Source organism: Argiope bruennichi, chromosome 9, assembly GCF_947563725.1.
Source record: "Argiope bruennichi chromosome 9, qqArgBrue1.1, whole genome shotgun sequence".
NCBI classification, from domain to species: Eukaryota; Metazoa; Arthropoda; class Arachnida; order Araneae; family Araneidae; genus Argiope; species Argiope bruennichi.
Window position 1 is genome coordinate 74,259,070 of NC_079159.1, and position 27,994 is coordinate 74,287,063.

The 27,994-nt window shown below is 28.1% G+C and overlaps 1 protein-coding gene across 1 annotated transcript in view; it reads left to right on the forward strand.

The window, feature by feature from the left end:
- Positions 1-14,308: 14,308 nt before the first annotated feature.
- Positions 14,309-27,994, forward strand: part of LOC129984978 (potassium channel subfamily K member 13-like) — a 188,643-nt gene continuing 174,957 nt past the window's right edge. Inside the window, exon 1 of the mRNA XM_056094914.1 lies at positions 14,309-14,642. Coding sequence (XP_055950889.1) covers positions 14,309-14,642 — 334 coding nt within the window. The remainder of the gene's footprint in view (positions 14,643-27,994) is intronic.

Here is a 27,994-nt window from a genome sequence, read left to right on the forward strand (position 1 = left end):
TGGTGTGCCACTCTTGTCACGAGAGTATGAATTGAATTTATTATTGCGACAAACAATTTGAAATATTTTCTAGGTGATATTTTGATCACCTTTCTCCTGGGGAATTATGATGTCATGCAATACTCATTGTTGAAAAATTGTGCTCCTAAGGTATCATACATCATGTGTAATTCATCGCTGAATGTATTTTTTATTGCTAACTAATATTTTTCTTTTGGTAATAAATCTATATACCAGAATGCATTTCTTTCGGAAGTACTTTAGTTCTTGTTTTCCCATATATTTAAACATTTTGCAATTTGCCATTTAGGCAGAATTTATCTATAAATTCAGTGCAAATTTAGAAATTCATGTTCTTCCAGACAAAGAGAACATCACTGTCAACTCTACGAAATCTGAAAGTTAATTTAAATATTAGTTAACTAAAAATTAAGGAAGTTTTTTGCCCTTTAAAGCTATATATGCAAAACTTTTTATATCACACACACACAAAAAAAGATTTTTGCACTGATTTAAATAAAACCTTGCATTTTTAATGATATCAATTCCATTTCTGCTTACTTTATTTTTAATCTTAATAATTTTTAAAAGTTTATTGGGGTACACAATTTGCCATAATTGTTGCTCACCAGTGTCATGCAATTAATACACCCATATTAATTTTTTTACTCTACGACTGTAGTGAATTTCAAACAATCTGCAAAAGCAAACCAGAAATTGTTAACTGCATGCTGCGCGTCGGTTGAATGTAACGTAAGCCAGGACGCACTGTCACCTCATTCGGGTATGATTCGCGATGTCTTTTCAATCACTCTTTCTTTTCCCTCCGACGTATACGCACTTAATCGAAGCACAACTGGAAGACCATAATTTTGTTATGCTTTAATATAATAAATAAATTTAATGTTTGTAAATCTAGCCTTTTAACTTCAACTTTCAATATCAAAACACAACAACACAGAACCTGACCCATAACACTATAGAAAACACGACTTATATACTGGACTCTGAAAATAAAACTCTGAGTATTCGCGGAATTCATATTTTTCCCAAGTCTCAAAATTTTATGCAGAGGGAGATAACACCTTTGTATGCGAAAAAGATTTAATAATACCATTCTCACTTTTTTTTTGAAGTAAAGACGTTTGTTTGCTGTTTAAAAAAACGTGCGTTTTTTTTTTTTTTAATTTTATTTGGTGAGATTCCAATGATATTGAAGCTTGAATGTCAACGTCAATATTTTTCGTTGAAGTATTGTTACCATACAATTTTGAAGGATTTTGTCTAACAGCCCAATGGAAAAGTATCAAGCGAGTAACGATTTAAGTCAAAAATTAACTTTCTAAGAATTTTATATAAATTTAAAATGTTTCAGTTTTTACAATCAACTATTTATTATTGAGCTATTTCTTAGGGACAAATCTCATGAAATGACCTTTTTTATTTACAACTTTAGAGATTTTAGTTATTTTACAATATTTGATTTCTTAATAATTTAAAGAAATAATTTGGAATATCTATAATTTTTATTGAGTTATTTCTTACACACAATTTTTAAGAAGTTATATTTTTCATTTACTACTTTGGGGATTTTAATTACTTTATTATTGATTTCTTAATTATAATTCAAATAAATATTTTGGAATATCGATATTATTAATATATGTTGAAAGATATTTTTATTATTGAAAGATATTCCAAATAAAATGTCCCCATGTGAAGCGAAATGAATAATTTAAAACTTTCAAAAATCATATCATTCCAAAGGTGAATGAACTAGTAAAATAAGATTAAACAGGACAAACCTTTTAAAACAAACAGTATAAAAACATTGTTGTTAAACTTTATTTCAAAATTTTGTGTTAGTATTTTACAAAAGTATTACCGCATTCGTATTTATGATCAACTTTTTTTTTTTTTTTTTTTTTTTTTTTTATCATCAAAAGATAATAAGATCCTTGGTGTCATGTGATGATAAAAATGGAATGGAATTGAGAGTTTCTTGAACTTTTAAGGTTATAGTGTGATAGCTTTTTTCTTAAATATTTTCTTTGAATACTTTTGTGGCGCCATGTAAAATTTATCGAATAAAAAACATACCTCTCAAAGTTCGTGGACGCACTTTCCTTAAAACATTTTCTTTGAATGATTTTAGAATATATTCTAGGGAACATGCGAACTATACCGAAAGAAATTCGGGTGGTTTAAATTTTTGGTATGGATTGTAGCAACTTACTTTTAAAGTATTTTCTCAGAGTACATTTAGATGTAAAATTTGAATTTATTATAAGTGAAACTGAAATTCCTGGAGAAAAATTTTACTCACTTTCAAAACTAATTTTTCTAGTTTGATTTACTTATTATATATCCACTTTTTACGGTGAAAATATTTTTTATGTCTTTTATTAATAAAAATTTAATATTTAAATTAATTGTATCGGAACTTTTCTTTACTATTAAATTTAATATTTTAATTAATTGTATCGGAACTTTTCTTTATAATTAACGATGATTAATTTCCTAATGCTTCAGTATTTGAGAACAAAATTTGAAATATTTTATAAAATGTCGAATAATTATAAAGTATGTATAAGTATACAGTTCATACTTCTAAGAAAGTAATTTATATAATTATATAAAATAACGAAGACTACACAAATACACCAAAAAGATATTACCGACTACAATGGGGAAATGAAAATAAAAGTATATTTAATAATAGAATTCAAAGAAATGAAAAGACTCATGCATATAAATACTTTTCTAAAACACACACACACACACACACACACACACACACACACACACACACACACACACACACACACACACACACACACACACACACACACACACACACACACTTCCTATGTAAAAAGTCCTTTTATATAAAATTATAATAATTTTAGATGAAATAAAATTAAAATAAATGAAATATGAATTAATAATTATATTACAAAAAAATTCTCTTATTATCTACTAATTTATACCTAATCTAAAGGAGTATATGATAAGTACCAAGTAATTTTGAAATATTAAAAATTTTCGATAAAAATAATGCAAACTGTATGAAATGATACTTAAAAATATCTGCAAGTTAAAATTTTCATAAGCGATTAATAACCTTCAAAAAATGATACAAAATTTAGTGGAGTATTGGAAATGATTGATAATATTCTCAATTATTAATAAATAAAATGATTTAAAATACTAATTAATAAAAGGGTTGAAATTAGTAAAATGATTAATAAAGGACTTAAAATACTCATAATATTCTCATGCTAAAGGGTTTAAAACATTTAATTTCGACTAATAATAAAGGAAATGTTTGTGTGTGACCAAGAGTCACTAAATTTGGTATAAATATATCTTAAATGGTAAAAATTGTACATTTCCAGTGATTTTTTCTTGAATTTTTGTTAGAATTCAATGAATTAAGTGTTAATTGAATTTTTTTTTCACTTTCTTACATGATGACCCTCGAAAATATTACTACACGATATTCAAATAAATCTTCCATGTTAATATTATTAAACATTTTACATTTATATTACTTTTACACTATGTTGAAATTTAAAAAAATGCTTTTTTAATGATATCAGTTTGAAATCGTTCCGAATTTTTTTCAGGAATTTGACAAATTGAAAATAATTTTATACAAGAGTTTTCATTATTTCTTGAAATTCAAACCGTTTCCAGTGTTTTATTAAACATTTAATGGTGTGATTTATTTCATTTTTAAAATCTAAAAAGAAGGATTCTGAGTAATATTTGCGTAGTTTAAATCGTCACTAAGGATAAAGGAAAATATATGTGTCTGTATTGAGACTCCACAGGCCATAGTTTGACCTAGAATTACCAAACTTAGAAAGCATATAATTGAAGGCGGATAAAAATATGCATCTCAGAACAATTTTAAAAAAAAATGAATTTAATTTATTTTAATTGATTAAAAATCAAGAGAAATTTTGGCATTTCTCAGCCATAATTTCCAAAAATATTACTGCAAAGAATAATTTTTATATTACCTTAAAATTCAAAAAATTAACTTTTCAATGATACCAGTTCTTTTACCAATTATAATTAATTTTTGAAAATATAGTTTGAGAGCATTTTATAATAATGCATTTTATTGTGGAAAGTAAATTCAAATCTTTATCTTTATTAGTACTAATATTTTTTCATTGTTACTTTTCCACAATTAATAATCGAGATATGAGGATTCAGTTTATTTTGCCAAATTTAATAAGCTACAATACAAGACATGCTTTTAATAAAATTGAATTTTGTTGTACTTACCCTTAAGTTTTCACTTCAAAATCAAACAATGGGGAAATTTTTAAAAATATGTCCATCTTTAAATACAGCTGCTTTTTCCTGTAAAATAATTGGATGTATAAAGATATAGATAGAAAATAAGGAAAATACATAGAATTATGAATATAACTACATAAAGTTTCTAAAATGTTATTTCATGTCTATAAAAATTTGAGTTTAAAATATTTCATTGAAAAGGGCATTAAATCCGTCACAAAGAATAATTAATTAAAATATTTAACAACCATGAATCTCGTGAACCAATTAGTCTTAAAAAGCGGCTTAAAGTGATAAGTGAGCAAAAAAAGGAAATTTGCAACAGCAAAAATCTTAGAAGATAAATGCAATCGGACATTTAAGTTTGCAATCGTTCTACGATACTATCGTGGTATTTGATATCGTATACCATTAGGATGATATATTTATGCAATGATCAGACTAAGTGTATAGCTATAAAATAATATGGCTATAATATATGTCACAATTCGCTTTATTACAGAGAGGACCAGGAACATAAATTTTCGTTATATAGATTTAATTGAAACTGAATAAATTCGTTTTATTCCCATTTAACAAATTGGTTAATTTGTTAAATGGGAATAAAACGAATAGCACAAGATAATTTTCTTGAATATGGAATTAATGTAATTAATTTTTTAAAAAAATTAATCAGTTGTTCAAACTTTCATTAAAACTTTTCTCATGCTCCTTAGTATATTTGAACAAAATCAAGTCCGTAGTTTGAATTTATACATAGCAAAAACCATTCACACGGTTCACTTGTATTTATATAGATTATTGAAAAGTGCAGAAACTAGGAAGCAAACCAAATTTTTCTACCCCTTTCAGATGTGCCAACTAGGAAAGGACAATTTAATCTACTTCCCAATTTTGGGAGCTTAAAACTCTCCAGTATGCCGTTGCCACCCGTGGATCTTGAAAGTCTCTTGGCGCCAGCTACCCCTTTTCTTACAAGTTATTTATCATTACAACCTTTCTACCCAGGGGAGCGAAAAAAAAATCCCATTAATATTTTCCAGGGCTCACTGAATGTATATATTAGATAGCTCTCCTCAAGTAGGTCGCTCATTAAATACTTATGGAGATTTGGCCTATAAATGTTGCTTTTTTTTACTACTTTTATTCTGCTGGCAGTTTGATAGGACTATGGAGAATGTTTGGAAGATAATTTCATCATAATTGGTTTCAGCAGAAAAAAGTCAAAAGTAAGGGGGATTTTTAAGTAGATTTTTAGATTTGATGCTCTAACATATAAAATAATGTTCATAGGATTTTTAGCTCATTTACAGTCTTGAAATTTTTTATTGTTTAATAAGATAACTTATATTTTGGGAATGAGCTGTATTATTGATTTAGATAAAAATCTATAGAATACTCAGGAATTGGTGGATTATGTATTGGGATTATTATCTTTGAATGATTTAATTTTAGTTTACGTGTTTGAGAAGCCATTATTCGAAGTCCATTTAACACTTGGATACGACAGTTAAGGGGTTAATATATTTTGTATTGTATTTTAATCTCATAATTTAGTAATTAAATTACAAAAATATAAAGCTAAAATTAAAAAAGAAAACTTGTAATGTTTTTTTAATAAATAAAAACATTTATATGCATACTATCTATAATTTACAACATGCATGGTGAAAAAAAATTGTTCAAAATTCTCAAAAGTAGATTGTTGGTTCTATAACAAATAAAGACAGAAAAAAATTACGGTTTGGTTAACAAGAGTTCATTAAAAAAAGATTAAAAAAATTTTTTTTTATTCAAAAATTATTCGAAATGCTCTTTTTTTTCCTAACTAACTACGGAGCATATTATTGCATAAAGCCCCTTTATATCCTTTTAAAACTAAAAATATTTCAATGCTACAGTTTCATTTCTGTCCAATTTGTTCTCTCATGTTGTTGCGCAAGATGTTTTAAGTTTATTTTATAAAAAAAAAAATATTTTTCTTTGGTTTATATCCTGTATTTGTATTCATCTGTGATGCGACGATCAAATATTTTCTGAAAATTGTTATTCTTCTATATTTAAGTAAAAATTTTAAAAGTACAAAAAGCAAAAGATAGATGAATTTTTTTCAGGATGTTGGAAAGGATGGAAATTATTTTTGAAGCAAAATCTGGAAACTAAAGTAAAATATGAGAGTAAATCGTAAAAATGAGAGCTGCTCATTAAAATATTCTTTTATTACACTCATAATACATCTCCATTTTATTAAAAGTTTAGGAAATTTCTTTTCGTTCAAACTATTTCACACCACACACTTTTGAGATGTTTGCTTTGACCACCAGATTGCTTTTAAGCTTTGATATTTTCTTCTTTTCAGTTTTTAATATTTTTACTTATTCATTACTAGCCGCCTTTGGCGACCAGACGGTACGAAAATCTTAATGTTCGTTAAAATTTTAATAATTAAATATTTTATGCAATTCCTACTTTAATAGCTTCTTCATCAAAATATTTTAAAACTTAAAATTTTGATAATCACATAATTCACTCATAATATTAAAAGTCCTTCAGTCATAACGTAATATGTATCTCTTTAATTTTCTGTTAGCTCCCGTAGAATTTATGTCTTAAAGTGGAAAGGATTAATCTGCAATTAATATAATAATATTTTTAATTGAAACAAAGCATTTTTTTATAATATGATTACTGAAAACAGAGTCACTGAGCGTTTAAACTTTATGGGCAACAAAGAATATCTTTCTTAATTTATGTAATATCTCAAGAAGTTGTCAACAATATTTTCTCTGATTCATCATGAGCAGATCGATTAATTAACAATGTTTAATTTTAAATGCATCAAACACTAAGAAAATGAACAGAATCGTTTAAAATAATCGGTCGAAAACAGGTTAAAAAAACTACTTAAAAAACGATGTACTATAAACATATACAAAAACTATAAGCATATAGAAAAAATATAGAACTAACAAAAATACAATTTAATTACAAAAGCATACAACTAACCAAAAAAATAATTTAAATCAAGTCCGCATCCGTTGATAATAGTTGTCAACAATCAGAACACAATGCGCATGCGTGAATTTTCAACGTCAGTTTTGGTAACGAAATGCTTGAATTTTCTGCGCCAGTTGGGGTAATGCTATGCAAATTAGAAATTTTGAATTTCCTTTATTCGGTTTTATTTTAATTCAAAAGTACTTCAGAATGAACCTGAAAGATCGATTAATCAACAATGTTTAATTTTAAATGCATCAAACATTAAGAAAATAAACAGAATCGTTTGAAATAATCGGCCGAAAAATATTAAGCCTAGCCTTATTAGCGTAGGAAAAAAAAAAAAAAACTGAAGCCTTACTCATTTGGCGGTGGGGGAAATGAAAAGATTTTTTGACGGGAAAGTTAGTTTTTAATTAATAATTAAAATTCTAATTAAAAATTCAAAAGAAGGGCCCCCAGGTGCACTCCGAGGTATACATGTACCAAATTTGGTATCTGTAGGCTTGTAGAGCACCAAAACAGAGAGAGAGAGAGCGCTTTATATAAGTATAGATTATAAGTGTTACGGAATATTATGATAATTTTTTTCAAATTCACCATCAAGATAGAGTTTTATATATGGAATAACAATAAAAATAAAAATGAGCGAATAATTAGTAATGCAAACGTGAAAATATACTTGTACTGTATTATTATAGGGATTACATAGTTTTGCAGAATTTCAGAGATCCACTATGCCAGAAATTAAATAAATATTCTGTAACAAAATTACATTTTATAAAACTGAAATTTAAATGTGTATAAAGAAAACCTGTCCTTGTAATTTTATGTCTGAAAGAGATGAACGAATTGTAATCTGTATTAAAGAATAAGCAGAAAGTCTTGGGGAATCCAAGTATTCTTATCTACTTTCTTGTAATTAACATATAGATATAGAAAATATTGTAAACATCAAAATTTAAACGTCGAGATTTTGATAAATTGCCACAATTAGGCCTCTCCTTGTCAGAGAAAGACATTTTTGGAATTAAATCAATCTTTCTGAGAACACGATGACTGAAAAACACTTAGAGCTAAACAATGAGCTCTTGTCAGGAGAAGTAAAAAGACACCACTATATTAAGTATCTGAAAAAGTCGGAAGGTGAGTAATTTCACAGCTTGATTATTGCATTCATATGGATATGGACCGAGGAACTCATTTCTTTTGAATAATTTTTGTCCAAAAATTGATGTCTCTAATTTAGCATAAAGATTATATACCAAATTTAGTTTGACTCACTTTTTGAGTTATCATATTCAAGGACAGACAGACAAATATAAGTTTGTTTTTCAAGGAAATCTGAACATTGAGATTCTTCAAAATCGTAAAGGTCAAATTTTCAGACCCCCCCCCCCCAGTTATAAGACTTTCTCTGTGCACTCTTCTTATGAAAGAAAATAGCCAGTTATTTTCTTTTTGCATATCCTCCAATAAAAATGAAATTCGCTCTCCCTCTGCCTAAAATTGTGGACTATCGGCAAAGCCATGAGTGCATGGAGTATTATTTGTAGAATCCCAAATACGAGAATTGTTTCCTCGTAGGAAAGAAAACTGATATTTATGTTTAATTGCAAGGCATTGTCGAACATCAATTGCGAAATATCAGTCTTTAGAGAGCATCTTTTCTGCATCTAACATGCGATCTTTAACGATTAATCATTGATTTGCGGTTAATACACAAGCACTAGAAAATCAGTCATATATTTCCCGACTAATTGAAACCAATATTTGGCATGAAACTACTATTGTAGTCACAAGATCACATAACAAATTTCATCACATAACAAATTTCATTTATTTAAATCATTGCATTCTTGAAACTACTATTGTAGTCACAAGATCACATACCAAATTTCATTTATTTAAACCATTGCTTTCTTGAAGTATTGCATTTGTCATGTATGAGAAAGTACAGCGATTGTCAACCCTTTGGCAGATTTGGATCAAAATTTTATAAGAATGGATATAATTTAAATTAAATCTGTGTACCAAATTTCACCTGTCTAGTTGCTTAAATTTTGTAATCTTCGTGTTCGGTTGTATTTGGACAGCTGGATAAATAGACTTCCTTTAAATGGATTTCTCTCATAATTTAATATAAATTTACTCATTTGGTGTAAAATACATGCGAAATTTATCCATTTATCCCAAAGTCTTTTTGAGTTATGTTCGAAAATAATTCCAAAAATATTTTTTCCGAATTCATTCAAAATACTTAAAAACGAGTATTTTACAACAATATATTTCATTGTTGGCGTGAATCTAAGATAGTATTCATTTCATTCAAAATAATTTCATTCCGGATTTCTTATATTTCTAATGATCAAGATATGAAGATCGCTTTATTTTTCCGTAATGAATAGTCTTCAGTATAAAGGGGGCTTTTAATAAAAGCTTTAAAACTTTTGTAATATTTACAATAAAAATTTAATTTTAAATCCAAGTATTATTGAAAAAATTTTTAAAGAAAAAAAAAAGTGTTTCTTTTTTCTATGATTTCATTTACTGCTTAGGGAAATATATAGGAGCAGAACGATACAGTGCTTCCAAAATGTTATAAGCTGTATGCTTATTAAAATTTGATGTTTAAAAATATTTCGATAGGAAAGCCATTAAGACCAAATAAAATGAAATATTTAATCGAAATCGTTATCAACCATTAATTTCGACGGACGTATTACTTCTGAATATTTTTTATTTAGTAAAATGTAATTAACTTAAAAATATTTAAATTTTTAAAAATACAAAACAAAAACAAATGCTCAAATTTACTACAGTTCGTAATTTTTATAATAGAATGAGGTGAAAAATTCTAATTTTGTAGTAGCAAAAGACCGTTTCATCGAAGCCGATAAACACTAGCCATCTCTTTATTTCTTTTTTTTATCTCAACGAATCCCAGCGCTGCAAACGATACTCTTTTAGTCGCTGTCTCTATCAGTCGTCTGCCGATAAACGATTCTCTGCGTTATTGAGACGAATAATGTAAATACTGCACCAGGTGTCTCTCCTGAGGCCCTCTTAGTGAGCGCGTGTCGATGGGATGGCTCCAGTCAGAGAACAGAGAGCGAGAGCGACGGATGCAAGGATTCATCCCGTTGCTATGGTGACGGAGGCCACAACAACAGCCACACGTGTTGCAGCGGAGGACTTTTTTCCTTTAAGATTGACGAGCGAGTCTTGCAAGGAATAAATGGACAACTATTTAGAGGTTAACGATCATATTTCGTCGAGTTCTGGTTAAAAAAGGAAAAATAATCGTCTGCTCTTGAAAGATGATTTCGTGATGCAATTATATCGTTTGAGAAATCATTCTGGCTTTGGATATGAACGCTATTTTTAGTGAAGATCTTGTTCGATGGTATCAAAAGCTCTGAATTGTAACTTACGGAATTTGCATTTTAAGTGATAATTAATCGAGGATTTTTTTTAAAAATAATTGTTTATTTATTTTTGAATCTATTCTTCATCTGAAGTGAAAAACAAGTTCGACTTTTTCAACATAACAAAACACTCTTATTCCATTATATATAGAATTGCCAGTTTGGGAAAAGCTGAATTTATTTAATTATGTGAGCATTGTTTATAGTATGTTTTAAATAATTCTCTTCGAATACTACTAATAATGAAATTTTCGAAAATTTCTCAATCCCTTAGTAAATGAAAAATATGTAATGCTTAATTTATTCTATTTTTAAATATACTGTATAATTCAAATCAACATTTATATTTCAGGAACTGTTGTGAAATTTGGTTCTTCACCAAATTAAAACCAAGCTTTAAATAACAGAGAAGAGAAAGTTGAAAGATATGTATTTAAAATAATTGATAACATTTTGTGATGTAAACAGTAGAACTTTCTCAACATTTTAAAATAGCCATTTTGTTAATGAACAATATCTTCCAAAAGATGTGAAGCAATTCAATGAATGTTATGAAAACTGGCTGAAAGCCAGTATTTGATCACTGTTTCCAGAGTTCTAACAACATTCCTATTTTCCTTGATTGATTCATTTAGTGATGAAAACTTTCAGCAATTCATATAATTCAGAAGTGAACCGGAGAAAGTTCTATGAATTGTCATATTAGTTTATCATCAGAAAGAACAGAAGTTTACATTTTGGACCATTTGTGAGTATAGATTTCAGATGAAAAATTTAAGATATTAAAATTAAGCAGCTAAAAGTTAGTTCGACAAAATCAACGATCTATTTTGCATTTAATAATTCTGTTAACTATTGTGCCTTGTACGACGATTAAATAATATAATAAGAATACGAGATACTACATTTATAAGTTATTGCAATTCGTTGATTTTTAAGAAAAGGAAAGCAATATTTATATGAGCAAAATATACCAAAATAACTATGAAACGTATGCACAAATAAATTAAACATAGTTTACGAAAAACTATATTTTCGATTTTTTCGAAAATGAGAATCTAATTAATAGTTTATAAACTCCTATTTATATATATATAGCATAAATAAAATATTTTTTATCTATGCTTCATAATGAGATATTAACTTTCATTTAAATGTATAAAATAGTATTCTTGAAATATATCGAGTGAAACAGATAAGTGTTGGTAGTTTTTGAAAACTAATATAAGAACTGTTGAAAATAAATTTATATTTTAAGCAAAGAGTTAAATAAGCACATTGAGAAACCATATTAAATATTAATAAAAAAACAACATTTAAATATTTTTATTTTCAGCTCTATTATTGCAAAAAAAGTATTGATGAGCCTTAAGGAATGTTAACTTAATGTTTGATAAAATACTTACAGTTACATTTTGTACAGTAATTTTAAGAATGTAGCTTCCATCAAAATCTTAGCTGTCAAAACTGTCATTAAGCTTTGTAAAAGTAGAGAATAATGGAGAGCTTAAAATAGTTTCTATAGCAGTTTAACATTATATTTTGTGTATAATAGACTAAAATGAAATAGACTCTTATAAGATTTGCTAAAGATTTTAGGACATATTCTAGAGTAAAGTTCATACGACACAACTGTTTGAAAAATATATTTTTAAATATATTTAAATAACAATAAGAGTTTATAAAATTTATTTTTTGTTTGCTTTCATTTATTTTGTTTCAATATTAGTAAATTCATTTAATGCTATGAGGAAATTCAATTAATGGTAGTAAATGATTCAAAAATTGAAAAATAAAACGTATGATTATCTTTCAATATTTATTCCAGAGAGAATAAAATGTTCTGAAAAATATTGTTATTTCTAAAAGGAAAGATAATAGTAAGAATAGAGTAAAAAAGTACAAATTTTATATATTAAAAAAGAAGAAGTATTATTTCAGCATTCTTTCCTCTTTCAACAGATTGCGTTTTATAATGTAAAATGCTACAAAGGGTAGGAAACATTAATTGCATCTATTCCTTAATTAAAATTATTAAAAAGAATTTATAAATTCAACTTAACTGTAACTAAAGCAGAAGGTTCTCATTATTTTATGGACTAGAGTTTCATTGATACAGTATTCTAAATCGTTAAAAAAATTAGAATTTTGCCAAACAACAGTTTCTTCGATTCAAAAATTAAATCCATGTTAGCATTTTTTAGACAATAAATGAAAAGTTTAGACGATAAAAATTTCTTATTGTTGTGCGTAGGTTTAAGATTGAAGGCTCATTTATGTTGCTTTTTTTCTTCGAATTGTACAAATGCTTCATGAGTCAAAGACGGCAGTCAATATTGAAATTATTTATATGATGAGTATATTGTTTGTAATGATTAAATAATTTGAAACGAAAGCAAGCGAAAATTCAGTGTTTGACATATAAACAAAAGGAATTTGATGAAGACAAATTTTCAGTGTGATGTATTTCTATTTATAACCTGCTGATTTCAGTTAACTGAATTTATTTCTATAAAATTCATTAACTGAAGCCTTTATTAAGGAAGCATTTAGTAGTGCTAACATTTCAAAGCGTTTAAACTCTTATAGGAGAAACAATTACTAAATGAAGTGCAAAACATAGCTAAGAAAAGGGAAATCTACAGCTGAAATTAATTGCAAGAACTTTCCCAAGTGTCAACACGCTTCAAAAATCTGCTTGTGAGGTACGAAATTCATAGGATTATTGAATTATGATTAGAAGTAAGAGTTGCAGTGTAATAATAAGTATTAAATAGAGTGTATTATCATAAGAAGCATCTGATTCTGAAGTTTTACAAACTCTTGAAATTCAGTTTTATCATCCGATACAGTGTTCAGTTAGTGTCATGTTGCGGCTTATGTTTTAGATAACAGATTGTACAATTGCGACTTGCATTTAAAAGGTATTGGTAAGTTGCATCATTGTGTATGTCGTTACAACTGAATTGTTTATATCTGTAATAAACTAGACAATTTCATTAAAAAATAACAGTTCACTTCTGGAAGCAAGTGAATAAAAAAAAGTTGGTTACCCTAACTTTTCTAGCAACGTCCGTAAATTCGAAAACATTAAATCCACTTGAAACAGTTCATCTCAAGTAGCAAGAACTAGATTCAGTTTTCTGTAATACCAGCAAAACTTTTACATCAAGAGAAAGAGATTATTATAATCAACGAGTTGAATGTTCTTTCAGTGTTATCGTTTTGATAATATGAATCAACAATTTTCTTTTAGTTTAAAATTATTTCAACTTAGAAACCGCATTCTCATGAAACTATTATAACATACGTTTTATTACTGTCATTTGAAGAATCATATTATTTTATTCCAATAGTGAGAGAATTATTTCGAAATAATCTCAATAGGTATCATTCATTTTACCATTTACTTTTATTCAAGTGTAAGTCAACTTTGCACTCTTTAATACAGCCCATCGAATAAACTCTGCTGTTTTGGATATCGAAATCTATTTGAAGACTAAAACTGCCACCTTGAGGAGTAGTTATTGTATTGCAGCAAGATAGTGGTAACTGCATGACCTGGCTCTATGACCAGGGGTAAGGGTTGCTGTCGTGTTCTGCACTTGCATGAAGACAACACCCGGTTCCTGTTGCTGGGGGTGGTGATGCTGATATATATGGCAGCCGGTGCCTGGCTGTTCCAGTGGCTGGAACATCAGAACGAGACGGACGACCGCAAACGCTACTGGGAGATCTACAGGTGGTTCATGGAAAAGTATAATGGTACAGTAGACCCAGCAGATGTAGAAGTGTTGCTGTGGGAGTATGGCAATGCATCTGCATCGGGGATCATACAGAAGAGACCCCGTTGGGACTATCCAGGTGCCTTTTACTTCGTGGGAACTGTCGTCTCGACAATAGGTGAGTGAATTTTAAAATATCAATTTCAAACAACTTTCATGCTTAATTCTTTGACAAAAGCCATGATATTCATCTCTAGCAGTCATGTCATCTGGTTGCAACATTTCCTTTTTCTGTTCTATTTAACAAAAGTCTTAAAAGCAAAAACAATTCAATGCCCCAATACCATACAACTTGTGCATATAACAATTGCTCATGACACATAACTTTTACTTGCTTAAAGGATTTATTGGTATCCAACTTAAATTATCTTGCGCGTGTCATCCTTAACCACCATTTTGCATTTTGAAAACGATTATTATCATCTGTTAATGAGGACTTGTATGATGAGAATAACGCCGAATTCAATTTTTAATGATATTTATATGTTAAATATAGTTTTATATTTAATAATAATAATAATAATAATAAAAGAAAACTAAGATATTCTGTATGGAAATGCAAAATACATTCACATTGTTCCGCTAAATATTTTCGTTTAAAATCATATTCTATTCAAATGTATACGTCAATATGTGGACTTAATTTATTGTATAAAAAGATAAGTTACTTAAAAAACAAATAAACAAATATTTTGATTATTTTTTATAGAACTATCTTACTCTGTACTAATGGATTTGTCTTTACTAAAAAAGAGTAATGTTTCTCTTTCTCTTCTTTCTTTTTAAAGCGAATCGAAATGTACTTTCACTATTTCGTTGACATTCTATATGAATTCTTCGAAGAAAATAACGATTTGTCCCGTTAGTTTCTCTTATTATACGGTGTTTTCTTAAATTTCACTTCTAGTTCTGTCAGCTGAAGAAATAGAAAGCTATTTGAAAATGGACGAAAAATTCTTTTACGAAACATACGGAAGAAAGATTTCTTCAGAACAACTTCGATTCCAATGATGGTTAATTAATTAAATGTTACAGAATGGAATGAAATCTGTAGTATTTAGTTGTCAACAATAAGCACAGAACAGATAATATATGCTCTAAAAAGCATTCATGCATGAAGTAAGATAAATTATAAAAATAATGTTGAATATGAATTTTTGGATTCGAATTATTTCTAAATGATTTTTACAAGACTAAATTTGTAGTGAATTGAAGAAAAATAAACAATATTATTAGCAATGTCATGAAACGGAGCATCACATAATTACTAAAAACCTACAAATAGTAGTTCTTAATTACTTTAAAACGTTAGAACTACTTTTAAGATATGACTTCTTTTAAATATATATTTTTAGTTAAATAAATTATTTATCTAATCTTTCAACTATTAAAAGAAATTTGAATGAAAAATGAACTATAACAAAGAACAAGCAGAAAGATTTGGAATTGAAATATTGGAGGAAACAGGAATGGCCAATTTCGTATATATCGGACTTTTTATCTCTCTTACACGTTCATGAATTCCAGTATCTAAAATGTTTTTTTTAGATACCATGATTGTGCATATATGAAACTAACTACTCACTTATATTGCATAATTTGTTATTTTCTCATAGATAATATTCAAAGAGATGTCAAAAATGCATACATCTGTTCCGATAATTGATTATCTCCGATTATAAGATTAAATTTTAATTAGTGGAAAATTAGGTGCATTAGCAAAAAACAGGTTTGAGTTTGAAACATCCTTACAAGAACAATATTACACCGTTAAATTCGAATGAAATTTTCCCATATTTGGACTTACTCGCTCTAAAAAGATAATTAAGTCTTTTATTGGATGAATGAAATTCGATAACCAACAAAATGTACACACATTACATTCGCACACAAATTCGCAATAATACTTTATATACAATATTTGATGATGGATGACATAATTTCTTGAATGCTTCTTTCCTTCATTCAGTAATTGTAGGAAAGGTTAGATTTAGTGGCTTTCAAAAACAGTACATCAGTTATATATATTGATACATTCAACTTTATAAAACAGAAGAAAAAAAAAGAGCGAAGGAACTGCGGTTTCGGGATGTTTTTGTATTATAAAAATAAGAACGGGAAAATTTCATAGAACTCAAAAGATATTTTATTATTAATATTAATTTTCAAAATATCATAGCAGCGAATGCGTTCAATTTCAACAGACGATAGCCCTAGTTGCTCTGAAAATTTGAAGCTGAATAGCACTGAGAAAGCATCAGTAATGATAAACGGGTCATAGGCCCGTCCATAAATCCATTGGCCGGTTTATCACTAGATGATGACTCAATGAAATTATTATGATCCTAAATTTTTATTCAAACTTTAGACAGAATAGATATCTCGTCTTTCAGATACTTCCAATTACAGGTTTCTGTGGGCTAAAATTTGTCTCTTATGCCAGTTTAGATAGGTTGAACTTTCTAATAAGTATCTGAAGAATACCTTTACTTTTTTTCACACTGGTATAAGAGACAAATTTTAGTCCACAGAAAGCTGTAATTGGAAGTGTCTGAAAGACGAGATATCTCGTCGGTAGAGTTGAAAGTGTTAAATAATACGTTTTAATACATACTGAGTAAACTATATCAGAAATGAGAGAAACATATCTGTTAGTATTTTATTCATCCCCATGTGCATGCGATTGTTGAAAAAATGGGATGCAATCATCAGAAATAATACATCGGATTATAACTGCCATACATAATATTCATTATATGATATGAAGTATACAGACTTTCTTTTCCCATCACAAATTTTTATCCTCAGAATGTACATGACACTTTGCATTTGTTCATAGCTTATGGAATTATTTTAATACTTATGTGCATATTGTCGCCAAAACGCACAAAAAAAATGTGTTTGATCTGTTTTATGACACATTGATGTCTTTTATTCCATTCAATTTTAAAAATAAATTCTTAAATATAAAATAAGATTTGTTTTTATTTTCTCGATATAATTATTAAATATTTAATTAATTATGCAAATTTAAGACAAATCTACGATTTCTCATTATTTTCTCTCTATTATGTTGAACACAAATTAAGAGGAAAATATTTTTAAACATGAATTTGTAAAGCCCTGTATACACAATGGTGAAACAATAGATTACTTTCACATTGATGTTTTTGAATTTTTGCAAGAGGCTCTCAAGTTAATGCAATTTTAAGAATAGCATAGCGAGTTAAGTGTAAAAGAGAGGAGAGGTGGGGATGAGAGTTGGAAAAAACTTATAATACATAAAACTTCCTTTAAACCGGTTTGATTTGATTTGATTTGATTTAATGGAGTTTTATGGCGCAAAAACCATTTTTGATTATGCTGCGCCAACCTTTAAACCGGAGCATTATTTATACACTGTTGTGCATAAATAAGGTACAAGAATACTTTGTAAATAAGATAAACCAGATTTAGATTAATAAAGATATAAATATCTGTCTATTAATAAAAAAGGAGAATATACTACTAATAAAGTATGTACTAATGTACGACTAATAATAAAAGTGTGCGTGCGTGTTTGCCTTCTACAAGACAAACCATTAGACTTTTAACCAACAGATTTGGCACAGATATACATTGGAGGAAGGAAATATGCACTTCGCAATGATTTTTTAAAGATTTTAATTAGTTAAAAAAAGTAGCGGTATTTTGATGTCTTCTTACAATAACTGCCGAAAATATTGTAGTGAAACACCACACCATCTTAAACATCTTTAGAATGTTATAATTCAATTGTCGTATAATGTTTTGGCTGTTTTTAATTAATTTAAAAATCTATTTTTAAGTTTTTATTATTCTATTAATAAGTTTCAATCTATTTTACAAAAATATGCAACTTCCAACGATATTTCATTTTTGTTAATAATCTTAAATAGTTTTTATTGTTTCTACAAATATGCCAGGATTTTCTTTCATTGTTCATGATAAAAATTCGAATCACTTTCTCAAGTTGAGTCTATTTTTATTTAAAGAAAGTTTTAAATAAAATGCTTGAAATTTTGCTGTACTTGCAATTAGCTCTATAAAAAGTTTCCATATTTAAAATTGTTATTCCTCTGAGTAAACTAACCCAAATTTTAGCAAAGTTGACAGTGAAATTTTATGTCGAAGTGGCATAAAGTTGAAAGTTTCCTCAAAATAAGTTTTATTGATGATTAAAGTCAATGTGCTCATTACTGGAACAATCAAAATAATACGAAAAATGTTAAAATCAAAGTTTAAATTAACATTACCAGACCTTGGTCAACAGATTCGAAACATTCGCCCTTTCTGTCTAACATTTAAACGAACTGAAAGAAACTATCTTAAAATGGTGAAGCAACAAACCACTTGCACACAGCTAAATTCGCTTCCGCCTCGAACGAAGACCTTAAAACACCTCTCATACACTTACACGAGGCGAGTTTAAATAGTAGCCAAATTTGCATTGCAGTTGCTGCCAACCACAAATCACGTAACTTGCAAAAAAAAAAAGGTCGGGTTACATGAGATCATGGCGTGGAATTGGAAAAACACAAGGACACCATAAAAATTCGGATCCGAAATAAATTACTGTATGGATTTTTTCCAAATGTCCAACAAAAATATTAATATACTTTCATATATAAAAATATACAATTGTTTTTCTTGCTTGGAAATTGTGATTATACTTAAGTACATTAAAGTTCAGTTGAGTCAGGGAAATTTTCGTAGAATGATCTTCTGAAAATATAATGCCAGTTATAAAATATATTCTGTAGTCACATCCAGTGCTAAACGATTCCACTTTTTATCATTATTTTTAATGAATATGTTTAGTTTCAACGAGAATATTACTGAAATATTGAATATTACTGAGAGAATTGCACTGTATTAGTTGAAGTTAAATCATTTCTATTTCAAATCGAAATTCAAATTTTAGTTATTGTGAAAAAAAAAGAAAAGAAAAAGAAAAAAAGAAAAACATTGTTTAGGGAGTGCGTGGTACGATGAACGGAACGGTGTAAGTTTCTAAAACTATAAACGAACGTGAATGCGAAGGAAGTTTAAAAATATTTTGTTGAGAAAGCTATTAAGACCAAGTTACATAAAATATTTATTTAAAATGCTTAGCATCCATTAATCCTGGAGAACTTGCTGTTTGTTAAAGGCAGCCTAATCTATACTTATAATAAAGCTCAATGTGTGTGTGTGTGTGTGTTGGCGCTCTACAGGCCAGGTCATTTAACATACAGCTATCAAATTTGGTACATGTATACCTTAGAGGTCGGGAATGTGCACCTGGGGTCCCTTTTTTTGAAATTTTAATTATTAATTAAAAACTAACTTTCCCGCCAAAAAAATCTTCCATTTTCCCCACCGCCAACTTTTCCGCCAAAAAAAATCTTCCATTTTCCCCACCGCCAAATGAGTAAGTCTTTAGTTTTTTTTTTTTTTTTCTCCCAACAGTAATGAGTCTAGGGTTAACATTTTTCGGCGGATTATTTCAAACGATTCTGTTTATTTTCTTAATGTTTGATGCATTTAAAATTAAACATTGTTAATTAATCCATGTTTCAGATTCATTCTGAAGTACTTTTGAATTAAAATAACACAGAATAAAGGAAATTAAAAATGTCTAATCTGCATAGCGTTACCCCAACTGGCGTAGAAAAATCCACGCATTTGCGTTACCGTAAGTGGCGAAGAAAATTCACGCATGCGCATTCTGTTGTTTAAATTATTTTTAGGTTAGTTGCATGCTTTTGTAAGTAAATTGTATTTATGTTAGTTATATATTTTTTAAATATGCTTATAGTTTTAAGTACATCGTTTTTTAAGTAGTTTTTTTAACCTGTTTTCAATAATTCAAATTATTTTTAGGTTAGTTGCATGCTTTTGTAATTAAATTGTATTTATGTTAGTTATATATTTTTTTGTATGTACTTATAGTTTTAAGTACATCGTTTTTTAAGTAGTTTTTTTAAACCTGTTTTCGACCGATTATTTTAAACGATTCATTTTATTTTCTTAGTGTTTGATGCATTGAAAATTAAACATTGTTAATTAATAGATCTGTTCATGATGAATCTGAGAAAATTTTGTTGACAAATTCTTGAGATATTACATAAATGAAGAAAGATATTCTTTAGTGCCCGTAAAGTTTAAACGCTCAGTGACTCTATTATCAGTAATCATATTATTAAAAAAAATGCTTTGTTTCAGTAAAAAATATTATTATATTAACTGCAGATTAATCATTTACACTTTAATTTAAAGCATAAATTCTACGAGGGGTAACAGAAAATGAGAGAGATACATATCACGTTATGACTGAAGGCCTTTATAATATTATGAGTGAGTTATATGACTATCAAAATTTGAAGTTTTAAAATATTTTGCTGAAGAATCTATTAAAGTTGGAATTGCGTAAAATATTTAATGGTACGACCGGAGTTTAACCCCCTGCTTGGCAAAATTTTTAAAAATCGCTAACAACGGCCTTTCGAAATGTTCAAAAGCAAAAGAGCAGATGTTCAATCATAGTGCATAATAAAGATTGCCAGCTTTGGCGCGTTATCGCAACTTGGCGAAGAAGGGGTAAACTCCGGTTCAAGCTATTTAATTATTAAAATTTAAACGAACATTAAGATTGGCGAACCGGCTGGTCGCCAAAGGCGGCTAGTATAAAATATAACAAAATCCTGAAAAATATAAATGTAAGGAAAAAATAACAAATTTATAGAAATATATAGGCGGTGCAGAGTACAAAAGGAAATAGTACAATCAATTTGTTGTTTTTTGAGAAATAAGGGAAATATTAAGAATTTTATTATCGTTTCTTTTACGGAACTTGAGTAAAATATGTATCCGCTTATAATTTTAATTTCACAAACCCCATATAACATCAGTTGCACCTACTCTTGACCAGATATTCCCGGAGAATTAGAAGAAAATTCAGCAATTCTTGCTTAATTGTCAAAACAAGTCTCTATTTTTAGCTTAAGGGATTAGTTTCCTCAAATCTATTTTCTCTTTATAATGTATAATAAATATATATTATTACCACATTCTGTTGGCGAACAATAATTACAAAAATAACCTAATATTATGAGAACTTAAAAATTTTTTTGGAAATTAATCTTTGGGATGTCAATTATTACACAATAACCAGAACAACAAATAAGCTTTTTAAACGTCTTTTCCCTGAGCAATTGAAATCAAAATTTGGCAAAAAAATTACAATTTCTGTTACAGAGTCACATACCAAATTTCAAATATTTAAATCATTGGGTTTTTGTGTTATTGCATTTACATGCTTATGAAACCAGCAAGCGATCAGCCATTTAACAAACTTGCTTTCAAATCTAATAGCTATTTACACTTTAGATGTTAAATCTGTGAACCAAATTTTATCTATCTAGCTTTCTTCGCTTTATTTTTATCGTAAAAACTTAAATTTAGGCAGTAAGGTAGACAGAAACTTTCCTTTAAACGTATAAATAAAGTTTATTCCACTAAAATATTTAAAGAGTTATCTTTTAAAGGATACCAATTTAGCTGCTGTAAAATTTTACCTTTATTTTTTTCAGTTTTTTTAACCATATTTATTATTTAATACAAAGAAACATTTTTCATTGTTGCTATGAAATTCAATGTATTTTTCTAATTTTAATCAACAACAGTTTTTAATCAAATAATATTTTTTCCGTTGCGGAAATCAAAAAAAAAAAAAAAAAAAATAAGATTATGTTTAATTTTAAGCATTCTTTGGTGATTTCATTATATATTTTTACATTTTATTGTTTTTCCAAATTTTTTTGGGGAACTATTACCAAAGCTTACTTAGATAAAAAAAAATGATTCCAATATATTGGAAAACTATATTGACTATTCTTTAATTTCTTATTAGCATTCTTTAATCCACTTAACATGCTGTTGTATTACTTATACATAATGAGTAAATGCAGTGTATCATTTAAAAGTGGGATTCAACCGGACATTTTATATGAAAAATAAGATCATGAAAATGACATGCAACTTTGCCGTTCCATGTAAATGTGATATTTCATGTAAATTAGAAAAGCTTGTACTGATAATTAACAGAACATCATGCATTAAGCATCTATCTCAATGTGATGTTGAAAAATACTTCGTTTATATAGCCATTAATATTTAAGTTGGGAGAGATTTAACATACCAATGTTAACTCGGTTAGCAGCGCTTTGTTTTTTTATATAAGCGGAGAGTGAGTGACAACGAGGGGAATTGTTATATGAACTTTATTATAAAATTTATCAGCATTGTAAATTTAATGAAATCGAATTTATTGTAAAAAAAAATTGGTATTGTTTTTTACTGGATATAGTCATTAATGAAGATTGGATTCTTGACGGGTTATCAAGTGCATTTTTTTTAAATTAAAGAATATAATCAGGACCATTATTAAATAAGCAAAGAAGATATCTGCATTAAAGCTTGGAAAACGTTTTACATGGATATTTAGAATGAGTTGAAAAAATTTTAACCTTGATTTTTTTTTACAATCTTCCTTAAAATAAAAATGCAAATTTTCTTAAACCGGATGTGCCGAACTAGATCTCTAAATTATCACCAACAATTAAATGCTTTTTTAATTTCCTTTCCATCAAAATATATGTCCCTGAAAACTGCTTAAAAAGGAGATTAAATTAATTCAATAAGAAATATCTGATTTCAGAAATTAGGAAAGCGAAAGAATAGTCCCCCAAACTTCTATTGCTAAAAGAATTTAATCCAGCTTTAAACGTAGCATATAGCTTTTCTGTGTTAATGGCAGCATGCCATAGACTCCTTTACTTGACCTTATTGAGGCTGCATAACTGTTTCTAAAAGTAATTATTTCCATGATCATGACACAGCATATGGAGAATAACAAGAACAACAAAAAAATTAATATGACGAAATAATAACTTTATTTGACACAAGAAAAGTTAATACTTCATCATAATAAATTTAACCGGGAATTTAGTTTTGCAAAAACGCTTTATTAGACACAAGTGCAATTGGAAATTAAATTGAGAGAGAAATCAAAGAAAAAGCATCTTGAATATTCCGAAATAAATAGCAATGTTGTAAAGCAAGTCAAGGGAACTATAAAATATCGGATCATGTGCTCTACCCGCTGTATTCACTAGAGATTGCGTCAATTATTCATTTTCTTTGATTTATACAGAGTCGCTTTTCTGGTGAAGGGATCAGATCCTGCGAATCTACCGAAAGTTTCCTTGATTGTTGGATTTTTCGAAAACAACTAAATATCTTTTTTTCGTAGAATTGTCTTGCTTCTTGGTAATTTGGGAAATGCCGTAAATAGAGGAAATCTTTTGACTATTCCCTTCTTTTATTTTAGTAATAAACAGATTACATGACTTTTATTTGCACGAAGCAAGTTGACATTTTATGATAAACACAATGACAATAGCTTTTCCTTATTAAAAAATTAATGAAGAATAAATTATTTAGTCATAAATGTTGTAGAACGTTAAAATTATTATCCTGACATTATCGTCATCTTGAGTTATATTATTTTCAGAAATTTGCTCTTAATTATATAGCAACAATAAAGAGTGCTAAATAAGACTTTTAATATCGTAGAAACAATCATATGTATAAACGCAGTTGCGAAAATAATGAAAAGAAATGGTAAAATGGGCTTTAAAATGATTAAGATAGATTTAATAATAGTTTAAAAACTTATTAAAATTCGAGAAAAAGCTATTGATAAAATCTATTTTGCTATTAATAAAAAGATGGATATTTAAAATTTTATATGGTGTAAAAATTATTTTTATGCGATTGCATGCTCCGAAGTAAGAAAAAAGATAAAATTAGGATTAATTTTGAATTAATTAAAAATCCCCCCCCCCAAAAAAAATTGTGAAAGCCTTTTTCTTAACTTTTAAGCTTTTTTCTCATTCTTTTAAATTTTTTATCACCCAGGAAATATCTATGGCTTGAATTTGGCAGCTCTAGATCTAACTAAGTTTTGAACTCTTTTTGCAATTTATATAAAGCGCATTGTCATTTACAGATAATATCCAGTGGAAATTTTATCATATTAATGTAACAAAGTGGTAGAAGCAAATATTTTCTACATAGAGAATAAAATAGCGTAGTTAACACTTTTCATTTCTGAACAGTTCGTCCAATTTTCTTTGAGAATCATTTCTTTTATAATAGAAAATGAAACTTTACACATTTTTTGGATTTTGTTACGATCAATGCGACATGAGTTACATCGGCAAAAATCAAGTTTACAATAAAAAGAAAATCTTAATTTTTCAAATTTAAAAAACTTAAAATAAGTTCGACTTTTAAACAAAAAATTTAAAGATTTCCTTATTTATTTATTCCTTGATTTTTTCTTATTTATTTTTAATCTTATTGACTTTTTAGAAATTTTTATCGGTTATCATCGATCTGTGCGTATCGATTTTATGTGTATATTCAAACTTTATGATCCATTTTGCATAGCTCTGTCAATATTAAGAAGAGTATCATATTGTTTCGATTTGGTATATATTTATTAATTTTACTGCTTTATCACTCAAGTAAATATATTAGTGCGAAGAATCTTTTAATCGCGTACATATTATATAAATAAACAAATTTGAGTATTCCTTGAAAAGTAATAAACAATGTTGCCGAAAAAATTTTCAAAAAATAAAAGTAGAATAGTTTCAAGTCTCAACGTTACCTATCAACAGAGTATTTATAAATTTTCCTTTCAACTTCCCTTATATGTTTCCTTTTTATTTCAAAGTCTTCAACATCTAATAATTTATTTAGTTTTGAAAAAAATATTGAAATTAAAGGGAAAATTGCATGGAAATTAAATTTAAATTTGAAAAGGTAAAATTTGAATTTGAATATTAAAAACTAGTTTTTAAATTTTTTGTGAGATAATTTTCTCCGAAGGTTATTGCAGAAAAATAAACAAAATTTCTGATTTCTGTTAAATTTTAATTAAATCTTGCAGTTTAAAAAGTTGCCAGTGTTCATTATCATGTTTCAAATATATAATATTTGAAACATTCAGAGGGGTGATAGTAGTCATCATGAGGATAAAGAATCCCCATACAGCATGGGGTCCGAAACGACGTTTAATTGGTAAAAATTCCACAAATATAGAGAGTCAGAAATCTGTTGGAAACTGAAAAAAAAAATTAATAAAAAAAACGAATAGTGCTTCAACTACAAATTTTTTTTAAAAGTGAAAGCACATTCTTAAAAGTTTTGTTTTTCATGCCGGTAAAATACGGATTTGATGATCTAAGGGGTCGTAAATTACTGAAAAAGAAAAAGTAGTTTAGAACCCATATTTGCAAAAATATTAAAACTTAAAGCTTGAAAATATAAGGAATTTTATATTCTATTGTTTTGATATGTGTAGTGTGAAAACTGGGGAGTTTTAAAGATATTTAAGGAAAACTAAAATGGAAACCAGAAAACATCGCTGCGACATCAGTAAAGTTCACAAAGAGCGCTGTCATATTCGAAAGACAAATTCAGAGCAAGGATCGTAGGCATAAGTAGATGAAAAATTACCAGAAAACATAGGGTCTCAGGTAACATTTTTCAATGAATATCACAAATCGGGTGGAGTTCGCAAGCTGGATGCTGGATGCTTGATGCCACACAGGAAGATGCACACTTTTCTGCTAGAGTTTTATTCTCAGATGAAGTCTTCTTTTCGAGATAAGGTGTCTTCAACACGCACAATGCGAATATTTGGTCATTCGAAAATCTCCACATCACTACCACGTCGAACTTACAACACAAATTTGAACATCTGGGCAGAGTCTTCTATTTGAACCGTATCTTCTGTCCGAACGCCTCAGCGGTAAAAAGTACATTGTTTTCTTCCAGCACGTTCCTCCGGATTTACAGCAGGGAACACCTACAATTTAGTTAGTGCATGATGGAATACCAGCACATTTTAATTGAATTCGTGAAATCTGACTTGTTATTTGCGAATGAAGTATAACGACCATCAACTCTATAATGCTCATTCATGAATACTTGCTCGCTGCTTTTATTTTTTTCGAACGCATGAAAAATTTACATACGAGAAGGCTTCTTCCTAATTACCTTGTTCCTAATCCTCGCATTCATAGGGCCATTCTCTTCGACAGACTCATTGTCTTTTCGACGTCTGTTTTTGCGATTTTCACTGAATAAATGTTACCTATGTTTTCTGGTAATTTTGCATCTACTTAAGCGGTAATCTTTCAGCTACTTATCCTTGCTCTGAATTTGTCTTTCGAATTTGACAACACTCTCTGCGAACATCGGTACTGACGCTGCAGCGATGTTTTCTGGTTCCCATTTTAGTTTTTCTTGAATATCTTTAAAACTCCCCAGTTCTCACATTACACGCTTATATCAAATTATAGAATATGAAACTCCTTACATTTTCAAGCTTTTATTTTTCCTCAAATTTTAATATTTTTGCAAATATAGATTCTAAACAACTTTTTCATTTTCAGTAATTTACGACCCCCTAGATTCGCATGTTACCAGCATGAAAAAAAAAAAACTTTTTAACAATGTGCTTTCTCTTAAAAAAATTCTTAATTGAAACACCATTTATTATTTTTTATGAATTTTTTTACAGTTTCCAACAGTTCTCCGACACTATATTTTTGCATTTTCACCAATTAACTATCGCTTGGGACCCCATGTTGTATGGTGATTTTTTATCCTCCTGATAACTACTATCACCCTTCTGAATTTGTCTGTCAAATTCGGCAACACCTTGCATATAAAATCAGCTGATCAGCTATTTGAAGGCCAATAAAGTGAATTCTTTTCTTTTATACTCGAAATTCTTTTCTTTTAGACTCACAAATTATGCCATTTTCTTAAAAAGTAAAAAATTTAATCAATTTTTTAATTTTATTTTTATCCTTATAAAAGTAAATTTTGAGGATAAAGAGCTAAGAGTTATACATAACAATTATTGGCTCAGCATTTTTCTGATGAATAAAATATCGTTTGCAATTTTTGTGTTTAATTTTTCTGGCGAAATATTTCAACAGAAATCTTCAGTGTGAGAACTTATTTCTCTGTTTCCTTTAAAATTTTACCTTTATTAGAATCTTTATCGCTATGGAAATATTAAATTGGATTTCTCTTAATAATGCATAATTATGAAATGTATCTCGGTTCGTGTTTCTTATAACAAAAAATATTTAATTGTCGCCGAAGAAAATAATCTTTAATTTTTATATTTCAACTCTAAAAAAAGAACTAATTTTTTTTCCAATCAGAATGTAAGCATTTATTAAGAGAATATAAATGTGTTCTGACAGTATGTAATCCAAGTTTGAATTCTTTTTGTGAAAATGAAGTTACTTTGGAAGTTTTATTTTTATAATAAATAATCTACTATTTTTTATCAATAATTTCCTTTTCATTTCATTTTGA